Source organism: Cynocephalus volans, chromosome 8 (genome assembly GCF_027409185.1).
Source record: "Cynocephalus volans isolate mCynVol1 chromosome 8, mCynVol1.pri, whole genome shotgun sequence".
Classification (NCBI taxonomy): Eukaryota; Metazoa; Chordata; class Mammalia; order Dermoptera; family Cynocephalidae; genus Cynocephalus; species Cynocephalus volans.
Window position 1 is genome coordinate 118,801,356 of NC_084467.1, and position 20,209 is coordinate 118,821,564.

Sequence of the window (20,209 nt, forward strand, 5' to 3'; positions counted from 1 at the left end):
CCCAAAGAATACAGAAAGAGGACAGAGTGATGGGGTAGGAAGGAGGAAGAATTAGTTGACAAGAGTTAAAGGAGTATACAGAATATTAAACATCTGAAGAGGCCCACAAATAAAGTGAGGAGAAAAATAATGGGCAAGGCTTTGGTCACGTTGAGTTCCATGGGTGACAAAGTGCGCCTACCTCAATAACCACCTTCTGCCTCTACCCAATAGGCAAGTCTCCTTCTCTGTGGTTCCACTTCCCCTGTGCAGACCGTGGGCTGAAACGTGTGGGCCATCGCACCTGCCTTTGGAATGATCAGCTTTACCTGGTTGGGGGTTTTGGTGAGGATGGCAGGACAGCCAGTCCACAGGTTTGCATCTTGGACCTCTTTTTCTAAAGAATAGTGCCAAGACACACTGCCAAGCCTCTATTTTATTGCAAACCCATAAAGCATTATCACCAGAGCTATCTGCCTCACTTCAAATACTTATTAAATTTCAACCTGAGAGTCAAATTTGTCTCTGAATTTTTTTTTAAAAGGGCAATAAATAAGTACACTCATCTTGATTTGCAAGAGAAAGGATAAAATATGGGTCCTACTCTGATATTGTGAGCCATTAACCTGATGGAAACAAAACCCACAAGTCACGTGTTGTCTCCTGCCCCATACAATTTCCACCCGATAGGGAGAAAGCTTCAGACTACAGCTAAGCATTCTGACCAAAACATTTAATTAACAAAAAAATATTACAGTAGCAGAGAAAATAATAATAATAACAATAAAGGGAAATTAGTAGTAGGAGGAGTCAGGGTAGAAAAAAATGCAAATGCCTTGACCCCTAGGAGACCAATACTCCAGCTGAGCTGGCCTTAGCCCCAGCCCCTTCTGAGTTTTCCTTGGCTGCTGGCTTCTCATCTTCACCCATTAGACGAATGTTGTGCTTTTCCCGGAATTCATTTAATTCTTTTCCCTTTGCCTGAAGCTGCTGTGTCAGTGTCTCAATGATCTTCTGTATCTAGAGAGCAAGCAACATGGATTACACAAGGATATCAGGATTCCTTTCCTTCTACCTGGAATGGACTATGGTTGGGGTAAGTGAAGAAGAGATGACACTTCTAACCTTACCTTTAACCAAGTATTAACAGTGGAGCCCAGACACTAAAATTATTCCACTGTGTTTGAAATACATAAGAATCACCTGGGCTGCTTATTTGTAAAATGTCATTTCGTGGCATTCCCAAAGGTTCTGAGTCAGTGCGTTCAGAAGAGGATCCAGGAGGCTGCATTTAAAATTCACCTTTAAGTGATTTTGATGCAGGTATCCATGGACTACACTGTGAGAAAAACAGTTCTCACCCCCTACCCAACTCAGCCAGGTCACAGAGCCCATGGAAAGGGAATACAGCTGGCAACTCCTTTTGTGTAAGGAGCTGGATTTATCATAGCATACAGAGCACAGGCTAATAGGCTATTTATGCTGTCTTCAACATAAGTTTCTACCCAGACTTTCCTCCCCTTATTTCCTAAATCCCTGGCCTCTCCTTGTTCCTCACCCTTTTGCTGCCCAAAGCTTCTCCTCAGGGACTCTTGCTCACCTGCTCCTTGTTGTTCTCCAAAGCAGGCAGCACCTCTTTGACAGTCCGCTCTACCAGCACTCCTCCAACCATGCGGTAGCACTTGCGGGTTTCATCTACCTCCTTCAGTGTATCAATCACTAGGCTGGGGTAGGACAAGGCAGAACCTGAGAATTCAATCCCACTCTTCCGCAACCCTCCCTCACAAAATGGCCCATCCAACAGTCTGATTGTTTACTTCTCCCTGACTTTCTCACCTGTGCTCATTCAACTCCATCTCCAGCTCAGCTGCTTTAGATGCCAGGCCCCGCTGTTCCTGCCGAAGACGGTTGAAGCCAGCAATTACCTAAGGACAGAGAGAAGAGATAAGAGAGGGGACAGTGGAAATGGTAGAGGATCAAGACAGTACACAGGGTGGCAAGATTTACAAAGGTGCAACAGTGGACACTTACCTTGGAAAAAGAATAGAACACAAGTTTGCACTTTTTTTTCTTTCGCAGCTGGCTGGTAAAGGGATCCAAACCCTTGACCTTGGCGCTGTAACACTTCACTCTAACCAACTGAGCTAACCAGCCAGTCCAAGTTTGTGATTCTAAATAAGTTTGTAATTCCATTCACCAAACACTGAATGCCTACCTACTTACTATGTGCGAGATGTTTGCTAGGCACTGGAGAATATAACAATAGATTTGGCTTCTGACTTCTTGTAGCTTATAGTTTGGTGGGGAATAGGTATTTATTATATAGGGATGGGGGTAGAGGGCTACTGGAGTACAGGGGAACCTAAAATACCAGGTAAAGAAGCCTGTCAGGAAGGGCTTTGTAATGAGGAACTCTTGTTTGGGTCTTCCCAGTATCCCATCCATTAGGGAACTGCCCCTTCTTAACTCAGTGGGGTTCTTCTGGGGCCACTAATCACAGAGTCCTTGCCTACTGATGACAGGGGCAGTGATCTATTCTATGTCTCTACACGAATTTGAATTTTGGGTGGAGAAGGCAACTAAAGTTAAGACACTTAGTGGTGCTATAGAGATGGCCCTCCATTCCTATTCCTGGGTTCCCCAACTTATTTTTAAAAGATGACCAGTAAAGGGATCCCAACCCTTGACTTGGTGTTGTCAGCACCACGCTCTCCCAAGTGAGCAAAACGGCCATCCCTATATAGGGATCCGAACCCTTGGCCTTGGTGTCATCAGTACCGCACTTTCCCAAGTGAGCCACGGGTCGGCCCCTAGCTTTTTTTTTTTTTTTTTTAAATCACTGTTTTCAATTTTGTGAACTACTCACTATTCTTCAAAAACACTCCTTTAAAAAAAAAAAAAATACAAATTGACCAGTCAGTCTTAACTGATACAGGCTTTCTGAGAGATAATGTCTTAAATGAAGCCTGAAGGATGAGAAATTGGGAGTAGGAGAAGGGGAGGGCAAAAGATGCACATGAGATAACATATGTAAAGGCCCAGAGAAGTAATTACTGCCAGCTCCCAGTTCTCCAGAAACAGCAGAGAATAAAAACAGTGTGTGAAAACCAGACTTGGTACTAATACCACCACCACTGTCACTCCCAGTATGGGGTTCTGATGACTGTGTTTGGAAAGACATATCAGATGAAAAGTAGGAGATGAAATGAGGAAAGAAAATGGGAAAGCGGGGGTGGGAATTTGGGGGAAAAAAACAAAACAAAACAAAATTTAAGGCTTGGAGACAAGAGACTAGCTTTCAAGTTCTGCCTCTGCTACTTATTGGATCTATGGCCTTGGACAGATATTTAATCCTACAGTTCTCAACCATGGCTACATGTTAGAATCACCTGAGGAATATTTTTAAAAGATGAATAGTGGAGCCTCAGAACAACCACACAATCACCAGGGGAAAGGCCCAGATCTCAGTATTTTTAAAAAGATCTCCCACATAATTCTAACGTGCAGCCAGAACCAAGAAGCCTTAATTTTCTTACCTGTAAAATGCACATAATAATGATACCATGTGAACCAATGAGTGTGAAATGGCTTTGTAAGCAGTAAAGTACATTAATTATTATCACGGACTTCTCTCCAAATCCAGACGTACTCACTGGGAAACCTCCTGGACATCTGAGAGCAGTGAACCCAATCCATTCATACCACTGCCAAATCTCTCACTCCCATTTACATCATCTCCAGTTTCACTGCCAGAAACATTGCCCCAGTATTGATGATTAAGCACCTCATCTCTACTAGGGCCCCTTATCTCTAGTTCTGTAAGGTTCATATACAGGTAATACAAGCCAATGGCTGACGTGCACCACCCCTACATCCCTTCAACTGCCCAATAAATCAAGGAATAAAACCTGACCTGTCAGTCCAGCAACTTCTCCCTTCTCCAGCCCATCACCCCTTCATCTCAATCTGTTTCAACCACTCACTTCAACAAATGCCATGTAAATATAACTCATCTACAGTCTGTTTTTCCTTCACCTTCATTGCCTATACCAAAACTACTCCATCTACAATTAGCTTTTTCTCCACTGTCAATGTTACAGATCAAAATAATTTCATCTAAGAAAATTCCACAACTAAACCAGATTCTAGATGTTCTCCTAACACCCAAATGACCCACTTTCCTGGATGCATGTTGTTAAACGCATCAATGAAATCAGCTTAAATGTCTAAAATTTCTGAGGCCTGAATTTATTTTCCTTAGTCATTAGTAGGAATATGCTTTTCAACAACCAATTTAGCACAAATAAATGCAGAGAATTTTAAAGATTCCAACTTTTTTTGTGTTAATTTTTATTGAATCATAATTGATTATACATATTTTGGGGGTTCAACGTTGACATATGTTGATCAAATCAATATTACTAGCATATATATCGTACTTATTCTTTATGCCCCTTGTCCAATCTCTCCCCATCCCTCTCTCCTTTGTCCCTCCCCCCTCTAATTACCCTAGATTTTTTCTCTCCTTCTGAAAGAGTAATGGGTACTCTGTTGATTTGTTGCCTAGATGATCTGTCCAATGCTGAGAGGTGTGTCAGGTCCCCCAATATTATTGTAGAGTAGATGCTTCTTCTGTCACTCTCAAATGGGCTTTGTGGAGAGAGACATCTTCTTTTCTTTGGTCTCTGCTGGTGACTCTCCTTGCGTCAATGCACTCCAGTGGCTGGCAGACCATCTTCATGGTGGTTGTGGTGTTTAGCTGCTTTTCCGGCAGCCGTGGTTGTTATGGTTGCTGTGGTGGGCCACCCACATGGAGGTGATGTTTTTGGCATGCTCCTCAGGACTGACAGTGTGACTGGTTGTGGGAGGGGGTTCTGGTCCCTGGCTCTGTGCCTCAGGTCCGCAGGTGGCCCGAGGCGCTGGTGGTGTGCCTGGGCTAGAACTAATTTTTTGTCCTTTGCTTACTTCTAAAATGGGGGAACTTCCTGTGGGGACCAGTACTTCAGCTGTGTGGTTTAGCTAAATTGCTGCTTTACTGCTGATTCCCTAGGGAAGGCTTTTTGTGCAGCTCAGGTTTTAATGGTTGACTTCATAGGTACATCAGCTCTCCAGAGACCCACTGCACCTGGGTTGTGTAGAAACTCTGATCTGGGCGTGAGTCTTTTCATCAAACTGCACCCCATGCAATTCTATATTCCTGACCAGTCTCCTCTGAGCAGTCCTTCACTGACTGGGGTGCTGGTCAGCTGTCCTTGCTGTGCCCCAGTGTTCCCTCGGTGGGCCTGTGTCCCCCACCACCTGTGCTACAAACACTTCCCATGTGCCAGTCCCTTGCAATGACTCACCAGCTCTGAGTGGCTCCTTTTTTTCAGTTGTTGTGGCTCCTCGCTCCTATATGGCTCCATGGGAAGCCTATTAGTGGTCTTGCTGGCCTGGGGGCCACCAAGGCCCTCTTCTCCCCTGCTGTCTCCAATCAACTTCATCCAAAAGGCACAGCTGTGGCTTTTGCTGGCTCCTGCTCCGTGTGCTCAGCAGCTCTAGCCTTAAATTGGCCGTGGCACAAAATGCTCAGAGCAGTTTTTTCTTTCTTTCATCGTGGCTTTTCCCGTCTTCATGCACTCCGTAGGTCTCTCCTCCTCTTTCCCTGAGCTCTAGCAGCCCAGCTTGGCTATTGTTGTTTTTTTATAGTCATAAATTGGTTGATTTGTGGGAGAGAGTGATGCTGGGGACTGTCTATTCCGCCATCTTGACTGGAAGCCTCTAAAGATCCAACTTTTCTTCAACATTCTTGCTAATAACAACCCCTACTTCCTCTTGTTCCAGTTTATACAACTTTAATAAAATAACAAAGATATATTTATTTAAATGTGTGAGTTATCCACAGTTACTATGGAAAAATCAAGCACAAGAGCACTTAAAGGAAGCAAAATCTCTTAGCAGCTAACTGCAACCTAACTGTAAGTTAAATGCAAAATAAACCAATATTAACCTCCCATCTCTGGAGTCTACCAGGTAATAGAAACAGAGGGGCTGTGCTTTATTCCCATATTCTTCCTCTTAAAATACAACTTTTTAAGTGGTCTTCTCCCCTACAGCTAGACCTAATTCTCATTCCCTTTCCATTACTCCCTATTCTCCTTAAGTTGTCTGGTGTGAGCAGGGATAGACAGGTAAGTGTTGATTCTCTTAACCCTATTAAATAATCATTTTTTTTTTTTTTAAAGATGACCGGTAAGGGGATCTTAACCCTTGACTTGGTGTTGTGAGCACCACGCTCAGCCAGTGAGCGAACCGGCCATCCCTATATGGGATCCGAACCCGGGGCCTTGGTGTTCTCAGCACCACACTCTCCCGAGTGAGCCACGGGCCGGCCCTTAAATAATCATTTTATATAAACCTCCCTACTAAAAAATAATCAAATTAAATTTAAATACCAACTATTTACCCTTTTCTTTTTTTTTTCCATGACCGGCGCTCAGCCAGGGAGTGCACCGCTCATCCTTATATAGGATCTGAACCCGCGGCGGCGGGAGCGTCGCCGCGCTGCTAGCGCAGCACGCTACCGAGTGCGCCACGGGCTCAGCCCTATTTACCCTTTTCTAAAGTAATTTCAATTCTTATAACTATACAGAGCTCTTTACATTCTCATAGTTAGCATGTACAAACATATACAGATATGGTTTTCTTATTTTTTTATTTTTATTTATTTTTTTTAAAGATGACCGGTAAGGGGATCTCAACCCTTGGCTTGGTGTTGTCAGCACCACGCTCAGCCAGTGAGCAAACCGGCCATCCCTATATAGGATCCGAACCCGTGGCCTTGGTGTTATCAGCACCGCACTCTACCGAGTGAGCCATGGGCCGGCCCTTGGTTTTCTTATTTTAAGGGCTATACTGTATAGCATTTATTTTTATTTTCATTTATTTATTATTTTTTTTAAAGATAACTGGTGAGAGGATCTTAACCCTTGGCTTGGTGTTGTCAGCACCACACTCAACCAGTGAGCCAACAGCCATTCCTATATAGAATCCGAAGCCGGGGCCTCAGTGTTCTCAGCACCACGCTCTCCCGAGTGAGCCACGGGCCAGCCCTCTATATAGCATTTATACCCTATTTATGTAACACCTGGGCTTGCTAGTTAGTTCCGTTGGTTAAAACGCAGCCTTGTAACCCTAAGGTCACAGGTTCAGATCCTGGTACCAGCCAGCCACAAAAAAAATCAATAACAATAAAATTTCTTAACAAGTACTCTGTTGTTAGGACATTTAGGTTATTTCCAATTTTTCTGAAATAAATAGTACTGATGTTAAATAACTTTGGACAAATAGTACAAAAATTTTACGGCCATTTTTCTTTAATTACATTCCCAAAAGGGAGAATACTGAGTCAAAAGTATTCTAACATTATTATAGCTTTTATTTCATGTCACTAGAAAGCTCTCCAAGATGACCAGAAGAATTTATAGTGCTACCAGCAATGTCATGATTTATAACTGTTCCCCCAGAGTCCTAATGGTAGCTTTCATTATTTCTGTTAATAATTTTTGGAGTTGAGGATCTTAACCCCAGAAACCTTGGAATCATCTTTGATTCACTATCCACATTCAATTAATCTCTAAGTCACATCCATCTGCTAAATATCTCAAATCTGTCAACTTCTACCACACCTGAGTTACTTTGCGGCCTCCTGAGTTCTACACAGCCTCTACATTTGCCCTGATCAATCCATTCCCCAGACTGCAGCACAAGTGAACTAAAATATAAATCTAACCATATTACTCCTATCACTAAAACTTTCAATGGTTCTGATATTCACGGGATAAAATCCAAACTGTTTAACACGGCAAAAAAAGAATTCTATAAAGACCTGGTCCCGGAATGATTACCTATTGTAATGATTAATAAGCTAACTAACCTGATTTGACCATCACATATTGTACACAACTACTGACAGCCAACTTTGTGCCCCACAAATATGTATAATCAATTATGCTTCAATTAAAAAAATAAAAATAAAAAAGACCCAGTCCCGACTTACCTTCCCAATCTGTCCTTCCCTCCACATGTTAACTCAGCACTCTCACTGTCTTAAGCCACTGTGTTTGGGCCGGCCCGTGGCTCACTCGGTAGAGTGCGGTGCTGATAACACCAAGGCCCCGGGTTCGGATCCCATATACGGATGGCCGGTTCGCTCATTGGCTGAGCGTGGTGCTGACACCAAGTCAAGGGTTAAGATCCCCTTACCGGTCATCTTTTAAAAAAAAAAAAAAAAAAAAAAGTCAAGGGTTAAGCCACTGTGTTTCCCTAATCATCTGCCTTCAGGCATTTGCACAGAATCTTCACCATACCTGGTATACTTTCCCTAACCTCCCTCATTCCATTTTTCTCTGCCTAATTCTAATTCTTCCTTCAAGTTTCAACTTAGATTCTTATTGGAAGGAGTTCTGGCCATCCCCAAATCCCATATGTTAAACTTTCTGTGTGCTCATATATACATGCACATCAATTTCTTAAATTTGATAGAAAACCTTTTCTATTTATATTGTTATTTTCCACCGTACAGCCTGCCTTCCATTTTTCATTATCTTTGAAAATTTTAAATATGCAAATGCAAATATAAATACAAATATATATATATACAAATAAAGATATAAATACCTATATCTTTCAGAGTCCTACAATAATCTGCCCTCCACAGTGTAAACAGTAAAGAAATATCTACTATATGCCAGGCACTGTATAGACTCTATTTCATTTAATTCTAACAAACAAAAGCAAAAAAGATTTTAAGACATGCACCATCAATTTATAAATCAGAAGACCAGGGCTGAAGGCATGTGGAGAGATGGTTAAAATAACAGTGTGGGGCTGGCCGGACAGCTCAACTGGTTAGAGTGCAGTGTTTTAACACGAAAGTCAAGGGCTCAGAGCGCTCTAACCAGCCAGGTTGTTAATAAAACAACACAGTGAATTGCAGAACTGGTACTTGTACCCAGGTTTGTCTATCTCTAAGAATCCATTTTCTATTAATATATTATTCCTGGCTTGTTAATCTGGCTCTTCTAAGAGAGTAATATTTCCATTTGATTTACGTTTTTTGTTTACTCAATACCATATAGTTTTGATAACTTCAGGAAAAATCTACAACCGTTACTTTTCTTTCCAAAATGTCCTTTGGTCTTTGTACTTATGTGACATTTACTTTTATTGGGTTCAATGGAAGAACAGAAGAGGTGAGTTTTTTTTTTTTAAGTTTATTTATTTATTTATTTACATTCTATGATGTTATTGTGGAGCAGTTGGTGGGTGCAGAGGGGAAAGGCGAAGGAAATAGTGTGAGAGGAGAAGCAAGGAGGAGAGATGGGGTTGAGCCCTACGGCACCCCCTCATCCCTGCATGGGAAACCAGGTGGCTTCCAGTGGTGGCTTGGTCATTGCTGAGCTGGGTGCAGATGTCAGAGAGTTGTGGCTGAAGCCCTTGGCCACCCACTGCCCCAGCTGGGGTGAGTCCAGGGCACTTCCTGCAGTGGCTGGGTAGTCATTGTTGGGCTGGCTGAAGGTGTTGGGAGGGCACAGCTGAGGCCCTCAACCCTCCAACCGCCCTGGCTTGGGAGAGCCCGGGGTGCTTCCTGTAGCAGCTTGGTGGTTGTAGCTGGGCTGGTTGCAGGTATCAGGGGGACATGGCCAAGGCCCTTGGTCCCCCACCACCCTGGCTTGGGAGAGCCCAGGGTGCTTCCTGCAGTGGCTTGGTGGTCGCTGCTGGCTGCAGGTGTCAGTGGGGCATGGCTGAGGCCCTCGGCCCCCCACCCTTGGGACTGGTGTCAGGTGTCAGGGGGCATGGTTGAGACCCCCACCCCTCCCCCTACCTGGCTTGGTAACCCAGCAGACTTCCCATCCTTTTAGGTTTTTTAGGTGTTCTTTGGTGAAATGAGACCTTTACTAGTTAATATCAAACTTTGTCTCTGGTCTGTGGGTATTTTGTTTTTACTTTCAGTTCTGTTTTGGATTATTTGCTGTTCCTACCACTTAAACTCTGCACTGGAACTAATTCCTTTGCTTACTTCTAAAATGGGGAAACTTCCTGTGGGGACCAGCACTTGAGCTCTGTGGTTGAGCTAAATTGTTGCTTTGCTGCTGACTCCCTAGGGAAGGCTTTTTGTGCAACTCAGGTTTTAATGGTTGACTTATAGGTACTTCCAGTCTTGTGAGATCCAGTACACTTGGGTTGTGTAGAAACTCTGGTCTGGGCCTGAGTCTTTTCAGCAAACTGCACCCCCTGCAGTTCTATATTCCTGATGAGTCTCCACTGAGTGGTCCTATGCTGATTGGGGGGTAGATCAGCTATCCCTGATATGTCCCAGTATTCTCCCAGTGGGCCCATCTCCCCTACCCCCTGTACTCCAAATACTTCCCACAGGGCGGGCCATGTGCCAGTCCCTTGCGATGACTCACTGGCCTCTGAGCAGCTCCTTTTTTTCAGTTGTTGTGGCTCCTTGCTCCCATGTGGGTTCATGGGAACCCTATTAGTGGTCTTGCTGGCCTGGGGGCCACCAAGGCCCTCTTCTCCCCTGCAGCCTCTAAGTAACTTCATCTGAAGGGTGCAGCTGTGGCTTTTGCTGGCTCCTGCTCCGTGTGCTCACCAGCTCCAGCCTTGAAGTGGCCGGGGCTCAAAACGGTCAGAGTGGTTATTTCTTTCTCCTCTCTCTCATGGTGGCTTCTCCCACCTTCATATACTCCGTACGCAGGTTTCTCCTCCTTTTCCCCTGAGCTCTAGTGGCCCCAGCTTGGCTCCTTTTTTTTTTTTTTTTTTTTTAAAGATGACCGGTAAGGGGATCTTAACCCTTGCCTTGGTGTTGTCAGCACCACATTCTCCCAAGTGAGCCATGGGCTGGCCCTTTGGCTGCTTTGTAATAGTTGTAAATTGGTTGTTTTGTGGGAGAGAGTGATGCTGGGGACCATCTATTCTGCCATCTTGACCAGAACTCAGAAGTAGAGAATTATGATTGGATGTATCTGGAAAACCATTTTCTGTGAAATTGCTCCACTAATTACCTCCTTTTCAGTTCAAGGTCCCCTTTTCTGACAAACATACTCAGCTCTCTATTAAAGAACATTTTTTTGACCTTACTCCTCCATCAAATAATGATACTCATCCATTCTCTTGACCAAATTTTTTAGGACTAGTCTATACTCGCTGCCTCTACTTCCTTACCTCCCATTTACTCCCAACCACTTTAAATTGCCTTCTAATTGTCTTCTGTCTGTACCAGTTATTAAACTATTGTTAGTTGTCATACCATCATCTCAAAGATCTTGAGTGGCCTCCTACATATATGCATATTCCAACCACCTTTTCTCAGTCTTCAATCTGCTTCTTGAAACTCTTTCCCTTTAAGTAGTAACATGGCAGAGTGAAAAGAGCCCAAACTTTATAGAGTCTGACCTTGGTTCAAATCCCAGTTTTGCCATTTACTTGCTGTATGACTGAGTTACTTAACTTCTCTTGTTTTCTCATTTATAAAATGGAGCTAATATACCATACGGCAGAGTTTCTCAGCACTGGAACTGACATTTTGGGCCTGATAATTCTGTGTTATGGGGGCTGTCTTGTGCACTGTAGGATGCTTAGCAACATCCCTGGACTCTACCCACTGAAAGCCAGCAGCAACTCCTTCTACTTACAACAACCCAAAACCAGGCACTGCCAAATGTCTTCTAGGGACAAAATCACACCAGGTTGAGAACTACTGCCATAGAGTAGCAATGAAAACTAAAAAACAACAAACAGACAAACAATGAGAACTAAACTGAGATAATACATCAAGTGCACTCCCCTTTGGTTTCTAGGACCCTTCAGGTCTCTGGTTCTCCCTCTTCTCTTAAACCTCCTGCTTTTTCCTTTCTGATATTTTGTCCTCTCAACCCTACAATGGAGACAGGATCTAAGATTCTGTTCACAGTACTTCTCCCTTTATTATCGATACTATTTCAATTGGTATTCTTAGCTACTTCTATAGTTTCAACAACTGCCTGCAAACCCAGGCCTTCTCAGAAATTCTAGACCCACATACGGTGGGACTGTAAATTAGTACAGCCATTACTGAGAACAGTAAGAAGGTTCCTTAACAACTACAGATAGAACTTCCATATGATCCAGCAATCCCACTACTGGCAATATATCCAGAGAATTAGAAAACATCAGGTCAAAGGGATACCTGCACTCCCATGTTTAATGCAGCTCTATTTACAATAGTTAGGCAATGGAACCAACCTAAATGTCCATCAATGGATGACTGGATAAGGAAATTGTGGTAATATACACAATGGAATACTACTCAGCCATAAAAAATAATGAAATCCTACCATTTGTAGCAACGTGGATGAGCTTGGAGAAAATTATTCTAAGTGAAACCACCCAAGTACAGAAAGAGAAATGCTGCACGTTCTCACTCATAACTGGGAACTGAATCCATAAATAAACAAATGGAACAATAAAGAGAGACAGAGAGAAAGAAAGAAACAAATAACAATCACAGTAATATGCTTAACTTTTAGAAAACTAGAGGTGGGAAGGGGGAGAGGGAGGGGGCTAAAGAGGAATTGGTCAGCGGATACAAAGAATGACTGTGTACTGTAATGATGAATAAGCTTACTATACTGATCTAACACCACATGGTGTACACAATTATTGAAAATCAATGTTGTACTCCACATGTATGTATAATAAAAATAAATAAATAAATAACAAATTAAAGGAAGGAGATTTTTTGTCAAACAAAAATGGCTTCAAATCTGACTATGAGCAAGTTACTTCTTTTCTGAATCTGTTTCTTCACCAATAAGGTAGAGATAGTAACTGTCTCACAGAACGTTGTATTAATTAAATAATTTCATCAAGGATTTAGAAGCATATCCAGCATATAACAAATTGTCATAAATAGCAGCTGCTATTATTACAGATCATCTCCACCTAAATGTCCCTGGATACTTTAAACTCAGGTCATTAAAAGCTGAACCAATATCTTTACCTAGTTTTAAACAGTTCCTCTTCTTGTCTCTCCTGTTTCTGCAAATGACATCTTTAAACATACCTTTACTCCATCAATGCCAAACTTACTGCACTTAATCTCAGGAATTTCTCCTAGGCTCACTGACATCACCCTAGTTCAGGCCTTCATAACCCTCTTGTCTGAACTACTGCAATAGTCTACATGATCTCCCTATTTTTGGACTCACCAAACCTATCCGACACACTGCTACTGCTAATTTAATCTTCCTAACTCTTGGATGACAGAAAAATGTTCATGATATATTATTAGGCTTAAAAAGCAGATTACAAAACAGTATATACTGTATAATCCTAACTTAGTAAAAATCAAATATGCAAATATGTAAAAAATATATGCCCCTCCCTTCCATCCACATACATATTCAGTAGTTACTTCTGAATAGCTCAATTAAAGCACCACCTTGTAACACCAAGGTTAAGGTTCAGATCCCCATGCCGGCCAGTGCCAAAGAAAAGAAATAGCTGTGTAACTCACAAACACTGGAAATATTCTGGAACAGTTATCTCTGAATAGTAGGATTATAAACAATTTATTTCCTAGTTTGTACTTTTTCCTGTGTTTTCTACATTTCCTACAATAAACACGTATTATTTTATATAATAGGAAAACGTTAATAGTATAACATATACCCTGTGACTGCTTACGTTAAAAAGTCCCAAATTCTTTGCTATGCAAAGACCTATAAGGCCTTACTAAAAACCTGTTTTGTTTTTTTGTCGGCGGGCCAGTATAAGGATCCAAACCCTTGACCTTGGTATTGTAAGGCTGCACTCTAACTGGGCTAACTGGCCAGCACTCTAAGGCCTTACTTAAACTTGCTTTAAGGACCACATCTTTCTAACTTATACTTCATGACTTAGTTAAATTAACCAGTCACTGCACTTCCTGTCAATCTATGCTTTCCCCAACTCTCCACTTCTTACCGTACTCCCTATTTTCTTTTTTGGGGTGGGCAGCTGGCCAGTAAGGGGAACCAAACCCTTGACCTTGGTATTAAAAGGCTGTGCTCTAACCAACTGGGCTAACTGGCCAGCCCTCATACTCCCTGTTTTCTATTCCCGTTGTCACCTGTTCAAGCCCATCCAATCCTTCAGGGCTCAGCTCAAATATCTCTAATGTAATCAAGGTATAAGTGGAAAAAAGTCTGTCTGATTCTCAAGTCTCTCAATTAAAAGCCTTGCTCTTCCAGTTACTAACCTTGGGCAAGTTAACTAATGCCTCTGAAATTCAAAAGTTCTCATCTAGGGCCAAGCCCGTGGCGCACTCGGGAGAGTGCTGCGCTGGGAGCGCGGCGACGCTCCCGCCGCGGGTTCGGATCCTATATGGGAATGGCCGGTGCACTCACTGGCTGAGTGCCGGTCACGAAAAAGACAAAAAAAAAAAAAAAAAAAAAAAAAAAGTTCTCATCTATAAAGGGAAGGCAATACAACTTACTTGAAATGGTGGTAATTAAATAACAGAAAATTACTTTTTAAAGTGCCTATCTATTTATTGCTTCTCGGCCTTTTGGCTAAGATCAATTGTAAAGTGCCTGCCTAGCACAATGTGTTACTTGCTTCCATCTTGTTTATAAGGGACATATAGTTCAAATAAGGCTCACACATTCATATGTAACTCAAATTTGCAGCAGTGATAAATCTTATATTTTTTACCCAGTGTTCTCTTTGGAACACAAAGACCAGAGAATGTTAATCAAGGAACAGCCTTAGAACTCAGTTATCACACCTGAGGGCTTCTCTTTCTCCACCACCCCTTAAATGTGAGTAGTGGTTCCACCCTTGTTCTACTTCTGATGAAAGGGATGATTTTCATCCACAACCATGGCTTTTTCCACTGTCCACATACTCAGTTCTCTAATCTGTATCTACAACAGATTTCTTTCTGTACCTCAAGATTTATAAATTAAACTGCCTACTAAATGTCTCTATCTCGATGTCCCACAAGAAAGCCACTTGTAATGTTGAATATACTAATTTTCCTGATTTCAGCATCACATATTGCACACAGGTATTGAAATTTAATGCTGTACCCCACAAATATGTACAATGTACTATGTTCCAATTTAAAATAATAAAAAAAAAAGAAACCCAAGCTCAAAATCCTAAAATAAACCTGTCTTTCCCCCCAAACTTGTGCATCTTCCTGCATTCCCTATGGCACTATTATTCACCAAAGACAGAAACCTGACAGACATCCTATATTCCTCTTTCATCCCTTTTCTCCACATTCAAGTCTTGCAATCAATCCCAAACATGCCAGGCAGTTTAATGCCTTAGTGTTTTTGAACATATTATTCCCTCTACGTAGAAAATCTTCCACTTCCTTCTTTACTTGACTAACCTCTCACATCCTTTAGAATTGAGCTGAAGGATTTTCTCCTCTAGGAAACAAAAGCTAATGAACATTTATTACACACATACTATATTTTAATCACTGTGCAAAACTGCATGCATTATTCTTGCCTAACACCCTAAATACAGTGATGAGCTAGGTACCATTATGTTTGAATAGATAGGTAAGGCCCAGAAGTAACTCATGGAAAGTCATATATAAATAGTAAATAGTAGAAAGAGAATTCAAACCTAGGTCTGTCTGAGTGTCCCAGAACATAAGAATGCCGTTAGCCACTCCGCTATACTACAGCTTCCCTTTTCCACACACTCCTCAAATCCCATAACCTCTTGATTACTGAGGGGTCTCTCCCATAACTGTCGTTAAAAAGGTACTGTGTAGTACATTATAAATCTTTATTGTTTGGTTTGTCTCTTATCAAATGAGTCTGTGAGCAACTTGAAGACAAGGTCTATTTCTTTTATCTGTTTCCCTATACCTAGCACATGCTGGATCCTCAGAAAGTATTAGTCTCCTTCTCCCTTTCCCCCCATAAGTCAGAAACTATTTCTTCCCCCCGCCCCCAAATCCCCAAACACTTTATACCTCTCTTCGGACACTTCTGCCTCATATTAACATCTTACATGCCTTATTTACCCCACCAGACTACAGATGGCAGAGGACAGTTTTTAAAATCTTTATGCAGCTATCACTGCCTGTATTAATTGTTGAATAACTGATAAAACCCATAATTAAAATAGCTGTTATTTAACTGCTTTATTTCTGTTGTGTAGATTTATTCCCACTCCTATTAAACACTAGCCCCACCATTAGCAAATTACGGTTTCCAAGCCACAAAAGACCTTATGATTAATTTATCAAACATTTCCCGACGCTAGGCACTGGTAGAAATGCAAGTTTGGATTAGAAAAGGGTTTCCGATCTCCAAAAAGAAATTCAATTTAGTAATGCACTCCCGAATCTAAACAGTATAGAACGCTAGATTGTTCGAGTTATATGAGTCACGTGGCTCTGCAGAGTGACGGCGATTGTGAACGTGGTTTCAGGATCACGTAACAGACTACACAACTGGCTAGTTAACTAATCCTCTCGGATTCGTTACGAGCTGCCTTGCCCAGACATATCTAGTTTGGGGGTGCTGAGAAGAGGTGGAGAAAGCTACAACCCATCTCCCCTCAGACCTGTGCATCCTCCCAGACACTGCATCAAAGGGCTTACCCCGCCCCAGGGTCACCCAACACCCCACTTTCTCCCTGGGGGCTCGGCTAGCTTCTCAAAGAACCCTCCCCTCTCTGGGTGCCACGCAAATGTGGGACTTGAGCAAAGGCCTGCACATACTACAGCCGCCCCCTCCCCACTTTGTCGCATCGACTCCGGACACAGCCAGGTGCCCTCCTACGTGCTCTCCGCTCCTCACCTGCTCTGCCGACACCGCCCCCTTTCCCGCGCCGCTCCCGCTGCTCCTGCCCGTGCGACCGCCGTTCTCCGCCATCTTCGCCGCCAGCTGGGTTTCGGGCCTGCGCAGCTCAGCCCGCGCCTTGCGTCATATCCGGTCCGAGAGTTACCGCCCACTCGCCTCGGCTCCTCCGGCTCCAGGCGGCTCTTCGGTCCCTTCCTGTGAATGGTTCTGGCTGTGTCTTCATGTAGGACCTACTCCCTATTCTGCCGGCCGCGGTGAATTCCACCTGCGGTACTTTAACTTGTGCAAGAGATGCTGCCCCTGGGAGAGGCGGGGAAGGATGGGTTAACTGGAGGATGGGGGTGCGGGTTGGGATCTGGGTTTCTTTACCCCTGCCCACCCCCGGGTGGTGGGGAACGAGGGAGGGTGAACTTCCCCTCAAAGATTCTGGTGTAAGGGAGGAAATATGCTCAGAGTCAAGAAAGCTGTGCCAAGTGCACAGTCAAGGAGAAAGGCTTGGGAACATCAAGGAAGTTTCCCGTAGATGACTTTTGAACTGCGGAAACGTTTAGCAGAGAAGAGCTTCAGCTTAATGTGAGGTCACTGGAAGATGAGGTATTCAGGCGCCAAGCAGAGCTCCTACCTCCATCTTTCCACTTGATGAACTTTTCCCGTAGCCCGTAATTACGTAAAAAGTGTTTTGAAGACTTGGGGGGTTTTACTTTCAGGTCCCATTCAACGTTACAGAATGAAGGGAGGAGTCAGAGAATCCTATAAATTTATTGCTTGAGGGAGGGGCTGGTGTCCTGATTTCTCACCTTCCTCAGGCTGGGCTTCATCATCAGGCCTTCTCAGCAGCTCCTGCCCCTTCTTCTGTGCCCCGGACTCCGGATATCTCAACTCTCAGTTCATTGTGCTCAGCCCAGGTAACGTGTTTTGTTATGTCCTCAGTGCCTGGCACATAGTAGATGTTCAATAAATGTTTGTTAAATGGATGGTGGGAGACAGGGGTGTTAACCATCCACAGAACATTTGATTGGTGAGCCCCACTAGCCCTAGGTCAGTGTGCCCATTAAGAGCTGAATCAAAAGGAAGTCCAGCCTTCCTGCCTCTCCATTTGAGCCCCTCCCTTATCATTAAACTTGGGTTTCCTCATGTTAGGAAATCTGAGAATCCTGCCTGTGCCATTCACAGGCCCAGAGCCATGGCTATCTCCATTTCCTCCTGGGAACAGCCCCTGGTGGCTGTGTGCCAGGTAACATCGACACCAGACAAGCAACAGAACTTTAAAACATGTGCTGAGCTGGTTCGAGAGGCTGCCAGACTGGGTGCTTGCCTGGCTTTCCTCCCTGAGGCATTTGACTTCATTGCTCGGGACCCTGCAGAGACGCTACGCCTGTCTGAGCCACTGGGTGGGAACCTTTTGGGAGAATATACCCAGCTTGCCAGGTATCAGGGAGAGGGGGAGGGAGAGGTAGAATCTTTGTTGTGCAGTGTCTCTGGATTGCTAGATATGAGAACAGAGCCTTGAGAGAGTTGTCAGTGTCCCTTCCCCCCAGGGAATGTGGACTCTGGCTGTCCTTGGGTGGTTTCCATGAGCGTGGCCAAGACTGGGAGCAGACTCAGAAAATCTACAATTGTCATGTGCTTCTGAACAGCAAGGGTGAGACTTCACAACCCTTTAGCCTGCCTCTTTCCAGGCTTTTCTACCTAAACTTAGATTTTCCAGAATTCTGTTTTCTCAACTCATTTCCTTGGCCCAAGGTTTAGGGGTATTTGTACTTTTGTTCCTAGCTTTTAAGCTCTTTCTTCTTTGGGAGAAAAGGAGCTAAGCTGGACTTCTAGAGCACCAGCACTGGGTATTCCTTCTCCCTCTCAATCTAGGATCAATAGTGGCCACTTACAGGAAGACACATCTGTGTGATGTAGAGATTCCAGGACAGGGGCCTATGCGTGAAAGCAACTCTACCATGCCTGGGCCCGGTCTTGAGTCACCTGTCAGCACACCAGCAGGCAAGGTGAGAGTTGTGAGAGGATGAGGGTGGGAGAAGAACAAGAGGGAGAGGAATAGGAATACCCTGAAGTATTCCTTCAAAGTAGTAGAGGTTATAAAGCCCTAAGGAATTGGGTAATGGGGGTATGACCAGGTGCCATGACAAACAGGACAAGGAGGCTAAGTAGGTTGTTTTTCATTCCAGATTGGTCTAGCTATCTGCTATGACATACGGTTCCCTGAACTCTCTCTGGCATTAGCTCAAGCTGGAGCAGAAATACTTACCTACCCTTCAGCTTTTGGATCTGTTACAGGCCCGGCCCACTGGGAGGTAAGAGGATACCTGTTCAAAACATAAGGGCCTTCTCTTAACCTCATTCTTCTCACTTGGCCCTACCAGTTGAAAGATTTTCTTCCCTTTCCCACCTAGTGGGAAAGTTCATTCCCCAGTTGTCTCCCATTACAGAGTAGTTAACATAGTACATCATTACTAGGCAATTATCATAATGGTCACAATGGGTAGACTGGCCTGTAATGTCCATCTTTCATTTCCCACTAGCTGCTATCATGTATATAAGTGAACACACATGTCATCCCCAGGTATTGCTGCGGGCCCGTGCCATTGAAACCCAGTGCTACGTAGTGGCAGCAGCACAGTGTGGACGCCATCATGAGAAGAGAGCAAGTTATGGCCACAGCATGGTGGTGGACCCCTGGGGAACAGTGGTGGCCCGCTGCTCGGAGGGGCCAGGCCTCTGCCTTGCTCGAATCGATCTCAACTATCTTCGACAGTTGCGCCAACATCTGCCCGTGTTCCAGCACCGTAGGCCTGATCTCTATGGTAATCTGGGTCACCCACTATCTTAAGACTTTTGCCTTCTGTGAGTTGAGACCCCCATAGTGAGCTGGTGCTGCTGTGACTTGTAGGCAGGACCCAAGCGCAGCTCCCCTCACTCGGAGAACCTTGACTCTCTTGATGGAACACAGGCTCAGCTTCTTGGCAAAGAAAAAACTTTCACCTGAGCTCAGATTTCAGTTTCAGAAAGGTGGAATTTTATATAGTCACTGTTTATTTCATGAAAACTGAAGTTATGCTGAGGGCTGAGCAGCACTGGCATGGAAAAAATATAATAACCACAAAGTCTGTGTCTGGACATCTCCTTTGGGAGCTGGAAGGGAAGGTGGTATTGTACAGCTGACTAGGCTCCAGTTCTAGGCCTCCTGACTCATTTAACATACCTCCCTACCTAAATAAAAGTGCAACACTCAGTGCATGTCCCAGCCCCATTCTCCCAAGTGTGGGAGTGGGAATAGGGGTAGAGCAGCAGAAGGAAAAAGGAGTTGATACTGAATTACTTCATTTTCACCTATGATGCCCTTTGCCCAAGTCAGAAGAAAACAAAGGGGAAGGGCTGCA

General features: G+C 43.7%; 2 protein-coding genes across 3 annotated transcripts; one reads left to right on the top strand and one right to left on the bottom strand.

Moving 5' to 3' along the window:
• Window positions 1-691: 691 nt before the first annotated feature.
• Window positions 692-16,924, bottom strand: PFDN2 (prefoldin subunit 2). Its single transcript, XM_063104229.1, has 4 exons — window positions 16,818-16,924; window positions 1,816-1,904; window positions 1,580-1,703; window positions 692-999 (listed from the first exon to the last, which is right to left on the bottom strand). The coding sequence occupies exons 1-4, from the start codon at window positions 16,890-16,892 to the stop codon at window positions 823-825; spliced, it is 465 nt and encodes a 154-aa protein (XP_062960299.1). The 5' UTR covers window positions 16,893-16,924; the 3' UTR covers window positions 692-822.
• A 30-nt stretch (window positions 16,925-16,954) lies between these two features.
• On the top strand, window positions 16,955-19,938 carry NIT1 (nitrilase 1). Of its 2 annotated transcripts, XM_063104227.1 has the most exons (7): window positions 16,957-17,090; window positions 17,627-17,725; window positions 17,994-18,248; window positions 18,359-18,462; window positions 18,684-18,817; window positions 18,998-19,123; window positions 19,393-19,938. In XM_063104227.1, exons 3-7 carry the CDS (start codon window positions 18,004-18,006, stop codon window positions 19,657-19,659), a joined length of 876 nt encoding a protein of 291 aa, XP_062960297.1. In that variant the 5' UTR covers window positions 16,957-17,090; window positions 17,627-17,725; window positions 17,994-18,003; the 3' UTR covers window positions 19,660-19,938. The 2 variants fall into 2 exon arrangements, with proteins under 2 accessions (XP_062960298.1, XP_062960297.1); XM_063104228.1 differs by lacking the exon at window positions 18,998-19,123 and having other exon boundaries at window positions 16,955-17,090.
• Window positions 19,939-20,209: the final 271 nt, after the last annotated feature.

Coding starts and splice junctions, on each gene's coding strand:
- NIT1 (XM_063104227.1), top strand. CDS start 18,004: ATGGCTATCTCCATTTCCTCCTGGGAACAGCCCCTGGTGGCTGTGTGC. Junction 18,249..18,358: donor GAATATACCCAGCTTGCCAG/GTATCAGGGAGA, acceptor CCTTCCCCCCAG/GGAATGTGGACTCTGGCTGT. Junction 18,818..18,997: donor TCAGCACACCAGCAGGCAAG/GTGAGAGTTGTG, acceptor TTTTCATTCCAG/ATTGGTCTAGCTATCTGCTA.
- PFDN2 (XM_063104229.1), bottom strand. CDS start 16,892: ATGGCGGAGAACGGCGGTCGCACGGGCAGGAGCAGCGGGAGCGGCGCG. Junction 1,704..1,815: donor ATGGAGTTGAATGAGCACAG/GTGAGAAAGTCA, acceptor GTCCTACCCCAG/CCTAGTGATTGATACACTGA. Junction 1,000..1,579: donor TGGAGAACAACAAGGAGCAG/GTGAGCAAGAGT, acceptor CTTGCTCTCTAG/ATACAGAAGATCATTGAGAC.